The sequence below is a fragment of the Eulemur rufifrons genome, chromosome 15, assembly GCF_041146395.1.
Source record: "Eulemur rufifrons isolate Redbay chromosome 15, OSU_ERuf_1, whole genome shotgun sequence".
Taxonomy (NCBI): Eukaryota; Metazoa; Chordata; class Mammalia; order Primates; family Lemuridae; genus Eulemur; species Eulemur rufifrons.
The window spans coordinates 20,142,488-20,162,728 of record NC_090997.1 but is presented as its reverse complement, the minus strand read 5'-3'; the positions used below and the strand labels follow the sequence as shown (position 1 = coordinate 20,162,728).

The 20,241-nt window shown below is 43.8% G+C and overlaps 1 protein-coding gene across 1 annotated transcript; it reads right to left on the bottom strand.

Annotated features, from left to right (window-relative positions):
- Positions 1 to 12,278: 12,278 nt before the first annotated feature.
- Positions 12,279 to 13,367, bottom strand: PAQR8 (progestin and adipoQ receptor family member 8). The gene has a single exon (XM_069488613.1). It carries the CDS (start codon positions 13,359 to 13,361, stop codon positions 12,297 to 12,299), a length of 1,065 nt encoding a protein of 354 aa, XP_069344714.1. The 5' UTR covers positions 13,362 to 13,367; the 3' UTR covers positions 12,279 to 12,296.
- Between the last annotated feature and the right edge of the window lie 6,874 nt (positions 13,368 to 20,241).

The following is a 20,241-nucleotide window of genomic DNA, read 5'->3' as shown; positions in this document are numbered from 1 at the left end:
TCGAGACCAGCCTCAGCAAGAGCAAGACCCAGTCTCTACTAAAAATATAAAGAAATTACATGGACAACTAAAAATATATACAGAAAAACTTAGCAAGGCATGGTGGCGCATGCCTGTCGTCCCAGCTACTCGGGAGGCTGAGGCAATAGGATTGCTTGAGCCCAGGAGTTTGAGGTTGCTGTGAGCTAGGCTGACGCCATGACACTCTAGCCTGGGCAACAGAGTGAGACTCTGTCTCAAAAAAAATACATAAAATAAATAAATAAATAAAATTAGAAGCCTGGACCAAAGCTAATTATCATTCATTGTTTTAGGGGCTTGGGGTCATGGGATCATTTTGAAAATCTTGTAAAACTGTTGTCAACGGGGGAAAAAAAGACTAAACTTTGTAAAATAATTTTAAAGAGATTTACTCTGAGCCAAATTTGAGGACCATGATCCAAAGCCACGCCCAAAAGGCCTTGAGCAAGTGGACTCGCTGTGGTTGGGTTACAGTTTGGTTTTATACATTTAAGGGAGGCAGGGGTTACAGGTAAAGTCATAAATCAATATGTGGGAAGCATACATTGGTTTGGCCCGAAAAGGTGGGCCATCTTGAAGGGGGGGCTTACATGTTTGTTATAGGTGGGTTTAAAGATTTTTTGACTTGTAATTGGTTAACGACGTGAAGCTTTGTCTAAAGGCTAGGAATGTTTTAACATAGGAGCTGTTTATCAGAGATAAGCCACCAAACATATATTTGTTGTGTAAATTGAGGACCTGTAGGTTTGTCTTGCATACCCTTAGGCCTGTTAATGGATTACAAAAGATGTCCCCATGAAGGGAGCCGGGCATGATAAGGCATGGCTGACCTCCTTCTTCCTGGCAGGCAATTTAGTTTTAGGATATTCCTTTGGCCACGAGGGGGTCCATTCAGTCAGCCAGTGTAGGGGTGAGCCTTAAAATTTTTATTTTAGTTCACATTGTGTACTTTGGCCCCCCAAAATGCACATATTCACATTATAAGTACAGATTTTACTTATAATTTCATGGAGTTAATAAGTAATCTCCAGTGGGTCTAGGAAGGGTCTATTGAGCTCTCCTGTCTCTGAAATTTATGGGATAAGAAGTCCATAATTTCATACTCCAAAGGCAGACTCATGGAGTGGTTAAAAGTGTAGACTGTAGAAAACTCTCCAGGACAAAAGACCCTGGTCTTCCAACAACTGAATTGCAAGGAGGGATAAAGAGTGAGCTGGAAGGAAAACGTATAGATTAAAAGTCAATCATTTGCAATGTGTGGGCCCTATTGGGATCCTGATTCAAACAAATATACTTTAAAATAATTACACCACTTATGAGACCATTGGGAATTTGAACATGAGATATTTGGTAATGTTAAGGAATTGTTCTTTAATTTTTTAGACATGATAACTATATTGTGGTTTTGCTTAAAGAGTCTTCATCTTTTAAAGATACATAAACAAGTATGTATCATGGAGAAAATGATATGATGTCCGGAATTTGCTTCAAAATAACATGGAAAGGAGCAAGTGAGTGGGGATATAGATGAAACTAGATTGCCTGTGAGTGGATAATTGTTGATGTGATTACATGGGAATTCATTATACAATTTTTTCCCACTTTTATATATGTTGGAGGTTTTCCATAATAAAAAAAGTTAAATTTTTTTTTTTTTTAAAAAGTATGGACTCTGGAACTAGACTACAGAGGCACAAATCCTAATTCTGTCACAGCTCTGTGACCCTGTGGAAATTTCTTAACCTTTCCTTAGCTGTAAACAGGGATAATAACAATTACTCCCAATTCATAAGGTTGTTGTGAGCATTAAATGAGTTAATATATGTCAACACTTACAATAGTGCTTGGCACAGAGTAAATGCTCAGTGATTGCTATTACCATTGTCGAGGGTAGCATTCAGAATGGACAGTTTGGAGAGTGGGGATTGAAAAAACTATGGATGATTCATTCATTAAAAACAGATTGTAGTAAAAAGAAGGGAGGCAAGGGGGGAAAGGTGTTGGGCATTTTTTTTTTTTTTTTTTTTTTGAGACAGAGTCTCACTTTGTTGCCCAGGCTAGAGTGAGTGCCGTGACGTCAGCCTAGCTCACAGCAACCGCAAACTCCTGGGCTCAAGCGATCCTCCTGCCTCAGCCTCCCGAGTAGCTGGGACTACAGGCATGCGCCACTATGCCCGGCTAATTTTTCTATATATATATTTTTAGTTGTCCATATAATTTTTTTCTATTTTTAGTAGAGACGGGGTCTCGCTCTTGCTCAGGCTGGTCTCGAACTCCTGACCTTGAGCGATCCGCCCGCCTCGGCCTCCCAGAGTGCTAGGATTACAGGCGTGAGCCACCGCGCCCAGCCTGGGCATTTTAAAGACTGTGCAACATTTATTATAGAAAGGTTTGGCCTCTGTGACTTAAGTCTTTCTTTTCTTTTACCCCTCCCCGAAACTCTGTATAGACACAAAACACACACACACACACACACACACACACACAAACACACACCAGATCCTTTTAGCAGGTAGGAGGACTCCAATCTCTCCTCAAGATGCAGTTATAAAAGAGCATGAGGGCTTTCCTGTGGGCCATGGAGTTTCCCATGGAGTCCACGGAGTCATGGCCTTTTCCCTCTTTCTTTGGTTCATCATCTATTTTTTTATCATCACTGGGACGGAAGAACAGACAGTGAATTTACAGCCTTTGCACCCAAGTGTGAAGGTGCTGGCAGGTAAATGAGTTGGTTGTGAGGCTGAGGAATAAAGGCAGGGACCCAGGTGGGAAGTCACCAAGGTGCCACCCAGGAGCACCTGCTTATACAGCGCAGATTCAGTTGGGAAACACATTTAACCACAATGAAACTGGCTGCTCTCAACTTTTTCTTTGTATTTAATATTTAACTCCCTACCACAGAGGTTCTATTGTATTCATACACGTGATAAGCTTCCCCTTAGGATCCCTGCTGAGACCTGCAAATCCTTCTCTCCCTTTAATAGGGTATAGGTTGGGGAAAGATGGGGTCTTCATGTTCCATTCTATACCTGTGCTTGCTGAGCTGAGAAACCATGAGCCACTGGTTAGAGAAAATTCTATCAATCTAACAGAGAGTTTAAAAACTAAGATTGGCCCTGGCCTGATGTCTTAGTTTTCTAGGGCTGTCAGAACAAAGTACCACCAAGCAGGTGGCTTAAAATAACAGAAATTTTTTTTTGTCCTAGTTCTGAAGGCTAGAAGTCTGAAATCAAGGTGCTGGCAGGGCCATGCTTCCTCTCTGTCTCTCCCCTAGCTTCTGGTTGTTACCAGCAATCCTTGGCACTCCTTAGCTTGCAGATGCATGACTCCAGTCTCTATCTTCATCATCACATGTTCTCCCCGGTGTGTGTCTCTGTGTCTGCACATGGCTGTCCTCCCTCTGGGTTTTCTCTTCTTATAAGACACCAGTCATACTGGGTTAAGGGTCCACCCTACTCTGTTATGACCTCATCTTAACTGCTTACATCTATAACTACCTGTCTCCAAATAAGGTCACTAATTGAGGTAGTGGGGATTAGAACTTCAATATATTCTTTCAGGGGACACAATTATAACTGAGATGGGACTGTAGGTAAAAAATGAGTGGAACAGGGGTTTCTTTTGAGAACTCTTGGGGACCATAGTGAGATAGGGCAGAGCTGCCAGCCTGTCTGGGTGGTCCAGGTGCCAATACCTGGGAGGGTCTGTGATTGTGGAGACTGAGTGTAGGGGAAGGAAGGTGGAGGATGGCAAGAAAGATCCCGCCATTCCCTTGGGAAAATAAAATATCTTCCTCTGTTACGGGTGGAGAGAAATCCTCCCAAGGGCCTAGAGCTCCTGCTCTGGTGAGAGATGTCTGAGAGCCTACAGAGTGGGGGAGAGGGGGAGATGGTGGACCCGATTGTGCAGAAGTCATGGCGCTGCCCAGCGTTATGTGTTAGAAATCATGATGACAAGGATTCCAGCTAGCACTTACTGAACACAAACTTTGCGCTGGGTGCTGTGCTAAGGTATTTCTCCCACAGTAAAAGTTGTCAGATCCCAAGGTAATTTGTTCTTGTTTAGAAAAGAAAAAACACGGATGGAGATGTTTTTTCACATTGCCATAGTCATCTTTAAGAAAAAGAAATTAGTTTAGCCTGGAATGGTGTTCAAATTGACTTTAATGAGGAATAAGATATATTAAAAGGTCCGGAAGATGAGCAAGGATTCACTAGGGTTATTTTATACACATTAAAGAAGTATGGAGAAATAATGTGCGGACAGTCAATGGTTCTTAAAGTGGGTTCGAGTCCTTGAAAGTCCTTCAGGTGACTACAAATGACCTCTGAGACTAATGTTTGTAATATGAGTAGGTCCATGTGGGATTCTAGCACAAAACACATTTAGGAATCTCATCATTGGTACCACTTCAACCATAACAGTGGAAGGACTTTTGCTGGACAGACGTGTCTAGAAATGAAGTGAGAAATGTGTCTTTAGCTTTACTTCATTTATTGGCGGGAGGCGGGGGGGTGGGGATAGACATTACACTTCCCTCTCAATTTTAAACTTTTTCTCATTTGCACAATTGGCAATGGGGAAGTTAGACCAAAGAATCTTCTACATTCACTTAATTTTGCTGGTTAAGAATACGGACTCCGAATTCAAAAGCCTGCGTTTCTCTGAGATTTCATTACTTGATAGCCAGGTAGTCTTGGGCAAATTTCCTTGATCTGTGCTTGAGTTTCCCGATTTGTAAAATAGGGGCAATAATAGTACCTACCTCACAAGGTTGTTATGAGGGTTAAAGGAGAGAATCTAACAGCTCAGCTCAGTACTTGGCAAGTAGTGAGTACTAGATAATGTGAACTGTTTTTATTATTCCCAATTTACAGACTCTGCCCTCCATGTGTCATTCCATTTCTGCCCAAAGGATTACCCGGAGTACAAACTAATGTCAATAGAACAAGGAAACTCTCCAAGCCCGTCTAGGGAGTGGAGGTCAGCACTCTGGGCACTCTAATGATACTCTGGGAGGGATCTGGGAAGAAACCTGCAAGCATGACAGTGTGTCCATGGGAGCGGTTTGTTGGGCCAGGCCCACAAATGGAATTACTTAACGTTAACCTGGTTTTGTGTAGATTTTAGGAAACACAATTTGCTCTATTCGCCAATGGCAAGGTAATGTGCAAGTAGTAATTAATACATGTAAACAGCTACCCTGAATTTCCTTGGGCAGCATGCTTCCCCAGTACACCCCTTCCTGAAGTCATAGTAAAAGCAAAAGCCCTCACAAGGCCTGCATAATCTGTCCTATTCTCCTACTCTACTCCTCTCTGTTGGCTGTCCTCCTCGATATTCCTGGCATGCTCTGGCCTCAGGGCCCTTGCACTTCTCCCTCTGCCTGGGAGGGAAACATAGCTGGCTCCCTCACCTTTTAGTGTTTCTCCCCCCAGCCTGTTTAAAATTGCACACTCACCCACCCTTCCAGTCTATCCCTCTCCCTTGCTCTCTATTTCTCCTTGGCACTGGCACCTTCTAATATACTATATCATTTATTCATTGGGTTTATTTCTCCATAAGGGCAAGGAATTGTGTGTTTATTCATTGCTGTAACCCAAGCACTGAGAACAGAGCCTGGTACCTGGTGGTGCTCACTGTTTGTGGAGTGACTGTCAATGAATCTACATACTGACCAGTTCAACAGGCTGGGCTTTTCCTCCAGGGAGGGTCTTTCTAGCAGAGGTCTCTAAGGGCTTGATTCAGAAGAGGCATTTCACACAATTCTTTCAACAGGAGAGATAATGTATCATTGGCTTGGTTTCATGAGCCAGTATCTCAGCCAAGTCATCATCAAATTACCTACATAATGTAACATCAGAAGGGAGTGTAATGTAACTATCTTGGTATTCCTGTAAACTGGGCCAAAGACTGTTGATTTTTTAGTTTATAGAATTGAAAGTACTAGGGTGGTTAAAATTTCTGGTTCTAAATTTCTGGTTTTTAGGAATATTTACATACACTGCTAAATCACCTTTTGTCATTGACAATATTTTGATATAAGCTTACTTTTCCCCTAAAAGGGATTTTATGTTAGTGATGGACTCATGGATTATCTTTTCTTCTGCATTTTCTTTCATAAGCATATATTACTTTAAATTGAGAAATAATACATGCCTTTTTTTTTTTTTTTGCTTTCTACTAAGTCTGTATAACTGTTTTATAAAAAGACAGAGAAAGATTTTTTTTTAAATCCCACAAATTCACAACTCTTGTCAAAATTCCTGGGAGAGCCCATCATTTGTGGAATGGATAATGTCACTGAAAGATGAGAGGGAGGATTTGGGATTTGGCAAGATTATCAAGACTAGAGGAGATTACAAGGATTCAAAGGTATTTTCAAGAAACTGATTGGAGAGTGGGATTTGATTTTATAATCTAGGCCACCAAGGGCCTGTGGACTGTGAAAATTTGGGCTTTCTGAGAAGCCTCTGGGTGCAAAGAATGCTTCATTTGGCACCCAAGGATGTAGTGTAGAGTCACTTTAGCTCAAAAAGAAGGGATACAACGCTGGTTGTGCATGAGGTATTTAGGATCACAAGTTAAAATGAGATGATGTTGAAGTATACATATGCATAAAAGTGCTTCCTAAGCTATACAGGGCTCAGCAAATATCTGGTGCTAATGTTTTCAATTAGCTGGGCCCTGAATTTATCTGAAGGAAAAAGGAGTTTAAACATTACAACTAGTGTGACTTCAAACCAGTCACCCTACCTTTCTAGTGCTTTCTAGTTCAATGGAGACCTTTGTGGCCTTACTTACCTCATACAGTTTAGAAGCTCAAATGGACACAAAAGTTTTGGAAAGCACAATGCATGATAAAATTTAAGATGTTAATCTATAGCCTTCAACTTGGTCAAAGCCTCCTGGAGTCTTAACAAACAGTGAACAAACACCTCTTCCAATGAGAATCATGTTATGTAAGAAAAGCCCTTAACTTAGACAAATATGCTCTCAAAGTTAATATTTAAATTATCTTTTCAATGAAATGACCTTCCTTCCATGTGAAATTTCCATAAAAATTCCATAAGAGTTAAGGTTATTTTTTAAAAAGAAGGCAGCCAGAGTGCTGTTTGTTTTCAATTTACCAAGTCAGGAACTTGCACTCAGGTTGGAACCCTACAACCCCTTCCACGAAGGCTGGGACTTTATGGACCTGGGAAGCCTATACTGCTTGTGGAAATTTAGGGCCCTTCTGTGTCTGGATGTGTCAAGGATTCCCAGAACTGAATTAAAACAACCAGAGGGCAGTGAGAAGGGTTGGAGAAGCGGCAGGAATTAACAGGAGGTGGAGGTGGCTTTAAGGTGGCTACTTTGCTGGAGGGGAGATGTTCCAGCCTTTGGAGAGAAAGGAGAAAGAGAGATCAATCGTTTTGAAAAGGTCCTGGCCCAAACCAGGTTCCAGCCTCCTCAGGACTTCTGGCCCTCTGGCTGTGACTGGGACCAAGATCTGGGGAGGGGACCTTGTCATGGTCCAAGCGGAAGATGCTTGTCCTCCATTAGCAGACTGCAGACTCTCTGCGTGCAGGGTCTGGTTTCTTCACCCTGGTGTCTCCAGAGCCAACATGGCACCTGCCACCAATAGATGCTCAATAAATTCTTGCTAAATGAGCTGAAAGACTGGCTAAACTAGTGACAGTGACAACGGAAGCATATTCAAACTGCCCAGGGCTCCTGCTGGTGATATGATGGGTTTGGGCAACAGGGACACCCATAATTCTACCAGTGGAGTCTCTAGTCACAGGAATGTTGCTTTCTGTTACTGAGATAGTACTATAGCCTGAAGCTGCAGCAGCCTAAAGAACCACCTTTTCCACAGCTATTTACATTTAATAGTAAAGGCTACAAACGTCATTTGGTTGATAGAGGTCACATTTCTTTTTTCTTTTTTTGAGACAGCCTCTTGCTCCATCACCTGGGCTAGAGTGTAGTGGCATCATCATAGCTCACTGCAACCTCAAACTCCTGAGCTCCAGTGGTCCTCCTGCCTCAGCCTCCCAAGTAGCTGGGACCACAGGGCACATGCCACCGCACTCAGCTAATTTTTCTATTTCTTGTAGAGATGGGGTCTTGCTCTTGCCCAGGCTGGTCTTGAACTCCTGAGCTCAAGGGGTCCTCCCACCTTGGCCTCCCAGAGTGTTAGGATTACAGGTGTGACCCATCATGCCCAGCCTTAGAGGTCACATTTCATAACACACACGTTATAGTATAGTATAAATCTATGTATAGATTTATAATATAATTCATAATTTTTAGATTTCAAAAAAATGCCCAATTCAAAATTTTGAAATCTTTAACACTATTATCTGTGAAAGTGGGGTGTTTATTTGTTAGAGTAAAATCTTCAGAGAAATCAATTCCATAGCTTTTTGTGTGTTCTACTCACAAGGAGGGATTAGTGTGTGTGTGTGTGTGTGTGTGTGTGTATTTTGGGGGTTTGGTTATGAAAACTTTTTTTTTTAAAGCTTTTCTATTTTCCTACTTCTATATGGATGTAAAGTGTCCTGACCTCTTTCTCCCAGCAGTGTCTAAATAAAACCTTTCTTTAGGATGGGCCTCATCAAGGTAGCCCTTGTAAAGGGCCTTGTCAAAAGAAACAAGGTAGCTGTTTCTTTAAACTGTTGACACTACAACAATCCATATACAAAATCCATTTAATGGTTATTCATGTAAGTAGATTTATATAGACATAAACTAGTTCCATTTTTTTCTTTGTCAAGCAATCAAACAAAACACATGACCAACAGAATTAGTAGGGGCAAGCCTTGGGGACAGTGGCTGTGCCCTCTCTGAGTAAAGCATGATCGCCATCTGGAGGATCCATTTGGAACTACAGTGCAGCAACCGAAGAACCTAAAGTTTTCAAGCATTAGGGTACAATTTGTGAACACGTAGGCAACAGAGGTAGGAATAAACTACCTTCCTTCCAGGGCCCCAAATTCCTACTAATTCTTTCAAGCTTCTAGGAGAAGACACTTGAGAATATTGTTACTGAGCGAAGTACTTTCAGCCGAAATTAGAAATGAAACCCGAACATCTTAAGAGTATGAACATTAACTGGTCAGTAAATACAGGTCAGGAAGAACTAGTCAAGCGGGAAACAGGCAAAATGTGTTCCCACTTTGCTGTGTCCTGCTACCGCCTCTCCCTGCACTGGGTAGAGCCTCATACAAACCCATCAGGGTTTTCATTGACAAACAGATGTAAATGACTGGTAGTTTAGTATTTTTCTATTTATATTTTAATACATTGAAAGTTGTAATTAAGAGAGAGAATCAGCGGCACTTCCAGTAGATATCTACTGCTGGAGGGGCTATCGTAGAGTAAGACAGCCATCTCCTTTATAAAATTCTTAATTATTCCCTTAAACAAACTAGATCTGTTCCTTAACAGACATTTTAACTAAAGTGGTTTTTTTTTTTTTTTTTTCCGAGACAGAGTCTCACTCTGTTGCCCGGGCTAGAGTGAGTACCGTGGCGTCAGTCTAGTTCACAGCAACCTCAAACTCCTGGGCTCAAGCGATCCTACTGCCTCAGCCTCTCGAGTAGCTGGGACTACAGGCATGCGCCACCATGCCCGGCTAATTTTTTGTATATATATATTTTAGTTGTCCATATAATTTCTTTCTATTTTTAGTAGAGACGGGGTCTCATTCTTGCTCAGGCTGGTCTTGAACTCCTGACCTCGAGCGATCCACCCGCCTCGGCCTCCCAGAGTGCTAGGATTACAGGCGTGAGCCACCGCGCCTGGCTACTAAAGTGTTTTAAAAGGAGTATTTAACCTCTCAAAAGTCTGAGTAGTTAAAAACATCTGCATTTCCTGTGTTTATATATTTCTAATAAGATACTGGCATTTTAAGAGCATATCATAGTCCACTACCTCAATGCCTCTCAAATATCTCTTATTAAAAAAAACTGTTTCTTGTTTATTTTTAATTTCCAATCACTTGAGGGGCCAATACTTATATAAGTTAAAATAAAAACTGTATGGCAATATCTAAGTTTGGTGCCTCTTTCTCTATGTTCCAGGCCATTAACAGTGTGCAGACTAGCACTGCTCTACCTCCTGTTCTCTCTGTTTAAAAATACTTGCATTTGACCTAAAGATCTCTGCCCACAATACCACCAGTTATATTCAAGATCTTCATTTATACCTTTCTTTCTTTGGCCCTCTTCCCTCACTTCTTCCAACTTTTAAAAAATATAGTCTTTGAATCCATAATAACAAAATTTCACTTTCTAGTCCCTGTTTTAAATTGACTCTCTACTTGCAAAGTATTTGCACAATTCTCCCATTCCCTTGTTCAGTTCAACTCTCTTCCCAGTTTTGCCAACTTTATTTGCTGTGAATTTGGCCTAGACACCAGAAGCTTGTGTTAAGACACTTGGGTAGCACAGAAGTTCACATATTTGAGGATAAACAGGAGAAATCCATCTAGGAAAACAATGTAGCTGACAAGACACCTGCTTTCTTGATATAAAGATCATAGGAAAGCTTCAGTTGAATATACTCTTTTTTTGTGTGTGTGGCCAAAATACTTAGACTGAAAAAGTCTTTTGATTGTAAGCAACTCTAGCTTTCTGAAGTTTCTTTCATTCACTGGTTGGAAAGCAATGAATTCTTTTTTCTTACGGTAATAACTCAAAACAGAAAATTCTACATAGGCATACATTAAGTATTTATACATTTCCATTTATAAGGCACAAAACCCACAAATCTCTCAGAGAAAGGAAAAACGACTTGAAGACAAGAAAGTAACCTAGTAACAGAAGAGGTTCATTTAACTGGAGTTAAAACAATTTCCCCCTTTAGTAAACAAGGGAACTTATACTGGTAAGAACGGTAGCCTCTGAGGAGAGGACATCACAGCCCTTCTTTTGACGCAGCCTCCTTCACTGGATCAGTGCAGAAGTCGATCCTCAGAGAGGGCTGCGTGGCCAGAACGCATCAACTGAAGCACCACCTATCCCACAGAAGCTGCTGGGCAGCCATGTTCCAGAGCATTTCAGCTACAGGGTGTCTGGTTCACACACTCTCACCCAAAGGAGATTTCAGGGACCACTCCACAGTGAGCACACATGCTTGCCTGTCCTGGGACTTGATTATGTTTAAGGGTTCTGCTCTTAGCTGAGGCAGAACTGTCTGCCTGAGGACCCTGAACTGGGATAGTTATGTGGGTCCTTCATGAGGCAGCACCTATATAGGAGACTGGACCTTGGGTTCCTCTTAAAATAATTAGATCTCTAGAGGGACCCTTAGAACCAATCACCCTACCGAGGGCTTTTTAAACATGCTGGTAAAATCTGGAGATGATTCCCTGGAGCAATCTCCAGATCTCTCTGCCTATAAGGCAGCCCTACTAGCTCTCAAGTAATCCTGCAGTCCACAGGTATAAAACAGAAGGGTCCCATGACACCAAACAGTATCCATGCTTGTTGGCTGGGCCTCTAAGTGGCTCTTGGCACTGTACTTTCTAGTACCGTTCACATTAATATATGATGATACACTTCCTGAATGTCTACATGAATCCAAGCATTTCCTAGAAGTATAACTGCTTCCTAGTCCTTTATATTACCATGCAAGGTAGGGATGGGAGTGAACAGCACTTCAGGGAAAACAGCCAGGAAGACAGTCATCCTGAGAAAAGGGTCAGTATTGCAGTGGATGAGAGAGGAGGGACGGGAATCGGAGGAACTAAGTTATGTCTAAGGGTCTCACTGAATCATCTTGAAGATTCTGACTTTCCCACCCTGGACAATCTGAAATCCAAGTGAAATAGGTCCTCGGCTCAATTTACTCAATTACCAAAGACCAGCACAGTAGGATGGCCATTCCAGTAGGGCGAGGACCAGCCACCTATTTACTTGCCAGTCTAATTTTATTATGTATTCAGCTCTAGGACTTGCCCCTGGAGGCCACAGTCAGAATTCTGCTAAATTTTCAGGCATCATGATGGTTCTCCTTAATTCAGTGTCCCATGAATCTTAGCCAAGATCCCTTCCCTGCCTGTGCCGTGTAAGGCTATGACCCAAAATGAAAAGGAAAACTCCTTTTATTGACAACAACAAAACTCTTGAATCCTTTGGCTCTCAAATGCTGCAGCTATAGCACATCCTTAGAAATATATGTTAATTTAAAAGCCAACCCTTAAAAATAAAAAGTCAACTTCTATTGCATCAAGTTTTCTGCAAATCACTACGGGCTGCCTTCACACCTTGCCCCACCAGCCAGCTTCAGGAATCCTTCTTGGTCAGTCTGGCCTTGACTTTGTGCCTCAGGAGTGCTGCCGTGGCAGCACTGCAGGCTGCCAGGAAGAAGAAGGAGAGGCAGGCCGTGTAGACGGAGAGGGGCCCGTGGCGCTGCAGGAAGATCTCCCGCCGGGCCTGGTAGTCCAGGAGGATGGCCTCCAGCTGGGAGAGCGTGCAGACGGACAGAAAAGCATGGAAGATCTGATGTCCGTGGCCCACGATGTCACAGGCACCCGGGAAGTACTTCTCAGGCACCGGGCAGGAGAAGAAGTAGGCGCTGACCAGGAAGAAGAGGATCTGCAGGGTGTGGTACCAGGCTGCCTGCTCCTGGCAGCCAGCCAGGTGGCAGAGAGCCACGCGGTGTGCCACAGGGCTGATGTCTAGAACGAAGGCCAGCCCCGCCGGCACCACTTGGCAGATCTTCCTCATGACCGGGTAGGGCCTGCGGTAGCGGTACTTGGCGTAGCAACAGCCGGCACAAGACAGCCAGCCGCAGAAGGCAGCCGCTGGCAGGAAGAAAAGCCAGAACCGCTCATACCAGGCCTGGTCCGAGCTGTAGAAGAAGTGGGCCAAGGCGCTGCCATATTGGTAAACGCTCACGCCAACGTAGTCCACAAAGTAGAAGGTGTAGTGGGAGAGCTCGGACTTGGACTGCAGCAGGTGGGCCAGAAGGCTGCAGGTGAGGTAAGTGATGGAGGACAGGATGAAGAGGAGCAGCGGCAGGGAGTGGGGAGAGGCCCACGGCAGGGCCTCGGTCTCGGCGAAGGCCCAGAATCGCAGGAGCACGGCCAGGGCCGCCAGTAAGTGGGTCCAGACGTTGACCACCTCGTTGTGCTTCTGAAAGAGGCTGAAGAAGTAGTAGCGCCACTCGTGCCCGGTGGGGCGGTAGCCGGTGCGGATGTACGGCTCGCGGAAGAGCTGCGGCACGTCGCTCTCCGGGACGGTGCACGGCATCTTGGGCAGCCCGTCCTCCAGGATCTTGGGCAGGCGGCGCAGCTGCTGCCCGCTGACCGACAGGGTGCTCAGGCGCTCCAGGATGGCGGTGGTCATGGCTGCGGCCTGCCCGCCTCCGCGCGGCGCCGTCTGACCCCGGGGTGCAACCTGGAGAGAGGGAAGGAGATGGGCAAAACCACGGTGAGACACCAGTGCGGCTAGACGGCCGAGCAACGGTGGCTTCCCTTAATGCGACGTGGCTTTCTAGTGCAGTAGGGGCAGCAGGGAACTGCAGACTGCTTCCCTGAAGCTCGTTTCCTTCATCTGCACAATGATGGAGTTGGACCGAGATCTCTTACCGCCCTAACATTCTGATTCTGTGCCTTCTGCACACTACAGTGTGAGGCAAAGTCACAGGGTGCAAAATGGGAATGTTAGCTACCCTGATATGATGCAATGACAGCAATGACTTAATGACTATCAAAATTGAATGATACCTGTAAGGCAAGTAAGGTTACCTTTAAAGGCTATGGGGTTTTCTAGGTATTACTAAAATGTAATCATCAGACAGGCTCTAATAGCATGAAATACTGTAAGTATTATGTTGAAACATAAGAATTATAAATATTGATATTACTAATGATAGCCTATATTTCTTTAGCACCTACCTAATCTTAAACTATCCACTGATTTCACTGGTAACTTAAAAATCTGAGGTAAGCAATTGACTGAACCTCAAATTAAAGACAGGCAAATGATTCACCAATTAGGTTGATAAAGACCAATGCATATTCTGAGATATCTTACCAGTTAAACAAAATTAACACGTGGCCTAAATGCAACATAAAATCTAATTGCAAAGATTGTTGTTTCTTTTTTAATGCTCTGGAAAGCAAGTAGTTTTGGATTTGCCTCTCCCCCGTAACTAAATCTGTACTCAGTGAATTGCTGGCCTCAGAAATGCTTAATTTACACTTGGAATTTCTAGGTGACAGATGAGCCAGAAGAACACAGCAATTATTTCATAAAATTGCTGCAAAATTTCACGTGAAATTACTAGGTAAAGAAATAGATTTTGAGCATATCTATATTACCTTCTGTACTTATATTTCCCAAACTTTTTTCTTCAGACAAGTTCAATATCTGATTTATCTAAATGACCCCCTTCTTTCAAAGACCCTCAACTGGGAGAGAGACAGAAAGTGCTGCTCTGGGTACTACTAATTTTAGCATAGAAAATGTAATTTTCCTACTCACACTTCTTAATCAATATTGAAAGAGAAAAAAATATCTAATCAGGTAAAAAATGGAGGGCATGAAAACTAATAAAATGTGAAAGCAGTTCAGAAAAACCTAGAGTTAAGCCCTGGTTTTGTTACTTACTGGGTGACCTTGGGCAAGTTATAACTCTCTAAGCCTCAGCCTCTTTATCTGTAAAATGGGGGTAATAATTCTACATTTGCATGGGTTGTTGTGATGGTTAAGTGAGAGAATCTGAAAAATGAAGTGCTTAGTGCTCTGCCTGACCCAAGACAGGTGCTCAGTAAATGGGAAGTACTACTGTTATTTTTCTTACAATGAGCTAGGCTCTGTGCTAGGTACTAGATTCCAGGATACAAAGATAGGTAAGATGGGCTCCCTGACATCAAGGAAGCCACAGTCTACTGTGGAGACAGGCATGTAGGGGAATCAAGATAAAAATGTGTGATAACTGAATAAGTGCTCCATCAGAGGCAAGCACTGGTTCACAGAGTTTCTGCAAACACACCCAAAATAGAAGGTGGGGCTCGGGGCAGCCCTCTCTAAGTAACCCCTGAAATGAGTCTTGAAGGAAAAGTCACCATTTCTTAGAGAAGGTAAGGGGGCAAGAGACTTCCAGGCAGAGAGCAAGGTCAAAGAACTTTTGCCAAGATACAGGCCTGGAAAGCCCAGAGCATCTGAAGAGGTCAAACTAGGGTAGTTCACGGTATGACACTGGCACCGGAGAGACCTGAGCTCCACGCCTGAGCCCCACCATCAACAAACTGCATAACTCCGGCCTGAGTTTTGTCGTCTGTGTAGTAGAGTTAATGACAGAGAAGCTGCCTCACAAGGCTGAGCAAGAACTATATGACACAAGGCCTGCAAAGTGCTTATGTGGTTGGTTCCAGGTCTACAAAAACACTTGCCATTATTATGAGCATCGCTGGTGTGAGACGCAGGAATGGTTCACGAGTGGAGGGCCTACTGTCCCCTCTGTACCTTGTACCTACTTCTACGGCAGCCCCTGTAACCCTGTACTGAGGCATTCATTTAGCCAGCACCTGTCAGACAGTGGTCTCCTGCCAGGAACGGGCTATGTAGTGCTCAAGATAGGAATTAGAGACACTAAAAGAAATGTATTAAGGATGATGGGGCCAGCTAGGAAGAGAAACACAGAGACAGGAAGCATGGGAGAGAAGAAGAAAATGACCATCAGAATACCTTAATTCATTTAAAAACAAAAAGAGAAAAAGCCGCAGCTATGCGGTGCTTCCACTATCAGCCAGCAGAGGGGCCTGAGGGCCTGGGAGTTACGTTCTGGATGGAGGGTTCTCCAACTCACCCAGGTGGTCAATCCATAGAAACGGGCCTGGGACGTGTGATGACCTTTCAAGTTGTCCTACTGCTGTTAGCGACATATAATCTGGGGGAGCTGGGCTAGTTGGAGCTCTGGGGAATTGAAGTGCTCTACTCTTTAGATACGGACTTCTACTATCTCTTGTGAAGCAGAGAGGGAAATCAGATGAAATTACCAGTCTGATTTTAGGGATGGGAGAAATCAAGGTGAGCCCCTGGGGATAAGAAGCTATAGAAGAAGGAACCCCTAAAAATGCTCCCCAGTAGGCCCCATCTGCATGCCGTCTAAGGCCAAGGGTATTTCCATCATCTTTGGGCACCCAAACCAACCTGAGACAATTCTTATATCCAGAGTTTAATATAACCGCACAATTCCTACTTATCTTCATATCCTTAACATAGGCTATCTATCACATATCAATTTCTTATAAACCAACTGAATTTCCAAAGACTAGAACATCTGTCTGTTCTGAGGGAGAAAGGACAGGACGTGATGCTTTCTTATCATCAGGCTGCAGAAAACTATGACTGCAGAGCTCTGACCATGACCGTTCTTCAGGCCTCATAGCATCAACCTCCCCCGTGGCTTTATGCTGACAAGCCTTTTTCAGAAAATTATTTCTACTTCACTCTTAAGGAAAATAAACTAGGAAGAGGCTTACAGAACTAAGAAACAGAGAGATACAAGATCAAGAGAATATTAATTTTAACTTCAAAGGAAAAGGTGCACAGGGGAAAAAGTTAGCAGAATAATCATTTCCCTTGCAAATGAGATTTTTTTAAATGCAGCCGCACCAGTCTCAGAGTCTCCTTAATAACCCCACCCCCTGGAGTGTGTAACCTGATACCCACAAAGGGACCAGGTAGTCCAACGACACAACCACTACAGCATCCAACTCAGAATATGATCCCTTATCTTTCTTGGCAATGAGAGTGTTGCAAAGATCTCTGTCCTCTACCTGTGGGTGAAAAGGACTTAAATTTTCCTTTGACTTGCAGAATCATGAAAAAATTCTAAACTTGTGGTCAGAAAGAGAAGGGATTATTTCTTTGTCCTTTCTTTAGCAACTACCTCTTCCCTTGCCACGAAATTCTGCCTTTGAGAGCAGCCAACACAGTCACAGGGATGGTAATAAGTTATAATTCTTTTATCATTATTACCTTCAGAGTTCCTGTCCAGTAGGGTCCCACCTTCCGCCTAGACAAGCCTCACTTTTACCAAGCAAGAGTGGGCAGTGCTTCCAGAACAGGATTCCGAGGGCCAGCTGTAAAGTTTGAGCCTGTTTTGGAGGAAACCATATATTGGCATCACCACGTCAGTCCTCCCAGACTTCCCAGGTGGCTGCCCTGAGTAAGGGCCCCTCCCTCCCTCCTGGCATCTGCCCCCATGAGCTCCTACCAAACCGATGTATACCTTCCATATATTGATTTATGCTTTTACCTGCAATTCCTGTCTCCCTAAAATGTATAAAACCTGACTTCCTCAGGACCACATACTCAAAGCTTCTTGAAATTACAGATTGCCCGGCCAATGGTCACTCATGTTTGGCTCAGAATAAACCTCTTTAAACTACTTTGTAGAGTTGGGGTTCTTTCCATTAGCAGGAGTCATTTCTCTCCCTTGAAGTTTTTAGCCTGTTTCAGTGCTTATCTCCCCTGAGCTCTGCAGGAGTCTCAACGCTAACCAATGCCTCCTCTTTAGGCTTCAGTGATACTACCCTCTCTGGCCCCGTCTTGGTTTTCTTCTCCCACCATCCCTGTCAACTGTGGTGCTGAGAGTTCCACTACCTGCCCCCTTTTCAGTGTCCACAGTGCCTCTCACACAGCTATTTCTCTCAGGCCCTTAGCTTCAGCCAGCACCTGCATCAGCGGATCCCCAAATATCCAGCCAGATCTTTCCTGATGTCTGCATTCAAATATCCAACTTCTCTAGGTGTGTCTAACTGAATGTCCTGTAGGCATTTCAGACCCGATATCTTCAAACATCCCCTTCAGTCCAGACTCGATCCTTCCCCTACATCTAATCAGCCTTCTAGGCCTGCAGATTTTTCTTTTTTTTCTTTCTTTCTTTCTTTTTTTTTTTTTTTTTTGAGATAGAGTCTCACTCTGTTGCCTGGGCTAGAGTGCTGTGGTGTCAGCCTAGCTCACAGCAACCTCAAACTCCTGGGCTCAAGCAGTCCTCCTACCTCAGCCTCCTGAGTAGCTGGGACTACAGGCATGTGCCACCATGCCTAGCTAATTTTTTCTATATAGTTTTAGCTGTCCAGCTAATTTCTCTCTATTTTTAGTAGAGGCGGGGTCTTGCTCTTGCTCAGACTGGTCTTGAACTCCAGAGCTCAAACAATCCACTGGCCTCAGCCTCCCAGAGTGCTAGGATTACAGGTGTGAGCCACCGCCTCACCCAAGATTTCATCTCAGAATTTCTGGAATCCACTTGCCCTTTCCATTTCTATTGTTCTCCCTTAATTCAGGCCTTCGAAATTAACTTATGTTAATGACAAAAGCAGTCTTATAACTGACCGTTTTTCCTCCCCAGCCTCACATCCCAATTCTCACTTCAGTCTCCAAACTCCTTCAGGGCAATAGTTTTAAAATGGAAATCTGATCCTCACTGGCCTCCCCCAAATTCCTCAGCAGCTCACCATGGTTTGTTTATAACACAAACTCTTAACATGCAAACAGGCCCTTTCTCTGTTCATCTCCTTCCCATTCCAGTCTCTCCTCCCAGGGCCCACACGCCCACGGCCACTTGGGTGGCCTGGATCATAATACTGGGAGTTCTTCACACTTTCTCTCTCTCCCTGGCATGCCAACTCAGTACCCTTTAGCCCAGCAACTCCTGCTGGCCTTCTACACTCTGCTCAGGAGTCTGATCCACTGGGGGGAAGTTTCCTAACTCCCAGACTGGTTTAGGACTCTCCCCAGCTCCTCTCATATCCTGGCTTTGCCTCCCCTAGTTCACTTCTCTCCTGGAGCCGTCATCACTGATTTACTCCACTTACTTCCCCATTAGCCACACGCTCCTTTAAGGGCAGGGACTGTTTAGTGCAGAAGTCCCTGTGTTTCAAATAGTATCTGACATATAGAAGACACCTAATAATTATTTACTTAAAGAAGACTTTGCAACAGTGGAAGGGAGGCTTGGCATGACTATCTCCATTTTACTTCTGACCCTCTGCAGTAGTATCCTTTAGGTTAAAAGCTTCTGCTTAGCTCTGCATGTAGCCCAGCTAATTATAGGAAGAATTTAGTTTATAGTTTAACTCTAGAAGAAAGATGATAACCAGTCCCTTTCCCAAAACTAACTCCCAGGGAGATAAGGGTAGTATACACACAAGTAACAATGCTATGTTAAAGATTTACGGGCCTATCGTGACCTGACCTACTCATCCAGAGTTAACTGATCAAGAGCAAAGAAGTTTTACAAGCTCCTCAGACCCTCACTGACGCACAGATGTCTGCAGTCCTCGCTTACTCCTTACAATGCCCCTCCTCTTCCCCCTTCCCTTAATGTAAAAAGGAAAGTACAGTTCATTCCAACTTTAGATGGTTCTTTAGTACATTGGTCTGCTATCTTCTTAGTTTCCTCCAAATAAAAGTCACTTTTCTTGCCCCAACACCTTGTCTCTGGACTTACTGGCTATTGGGTAGTGAGTCAAGAGCTGAGCTTAGACTCAGTTGTAAGTTCTTTAGGTCCAGGCATATGGCTCCGATTTCCTTCTGTTCCGCAAGGTTGCAGGAATAATGAAATAATGGATCAGGGAGTTGGGAAGCCTGGCTGTTGATATTTTCTCTACTCAGTTAGCTTTGTGGCCATACCCAGGACTGTTGCTGCCCAACCAGGTTCATTTGCCCGCTGCCCAAGCAGCAGCCAATATGCTAAGCCAGCAGGTTTTATGGCAGAGAAAGAGTCTTTATTCTGCATTGCACTAAGTGGGGAGATGAGAGAAATTTCTCAAATCCGCCTCCCTGAGGGGTGTGGAAATCTTCTCGTGCTGTGCCAGTCCCTGGGGTCACAAGTCCAGTTGAGTCAGTTTCTTGGTATGGGCCGCTGGTCTGGGTGGGCCAATTGATCCATTGGAATGTGGAGCCTGGAAAATATCTTAACAACTACCTTTAGGTTTCAAAAAGGTGGTGTCATCTATGGAGAGAGTTAAGAATCTTTATAGACACCGGCTATGGGGAGAAGTTAAGGATTTTTATGACCACCAGCTGTGTGGCTCCAGAGTGGCGATTACAGGGGGACAGTTACTAATTATTATCATTATTTTTAGCTGGGCCTGTGCATTATTTTTAGCTAGGCCCTTACCACAGTTCTTGCCGTGCACCCTGTTATTGAAGGGCAGTTTCAAGATATTCAACTACTCAGTGTCACTGTTCTCATAAAAAAGAAAGGGTT

Excerpts from the sequence above, each read along its gene's own strand:
- PAQR8 (XM_069488613.1), bottom strand. The coding sequence starts at position 13,361 with ATGACCACCGCCATCCTGGAGCGCCTGAGCACCCTGTCGGTCAGCGGG.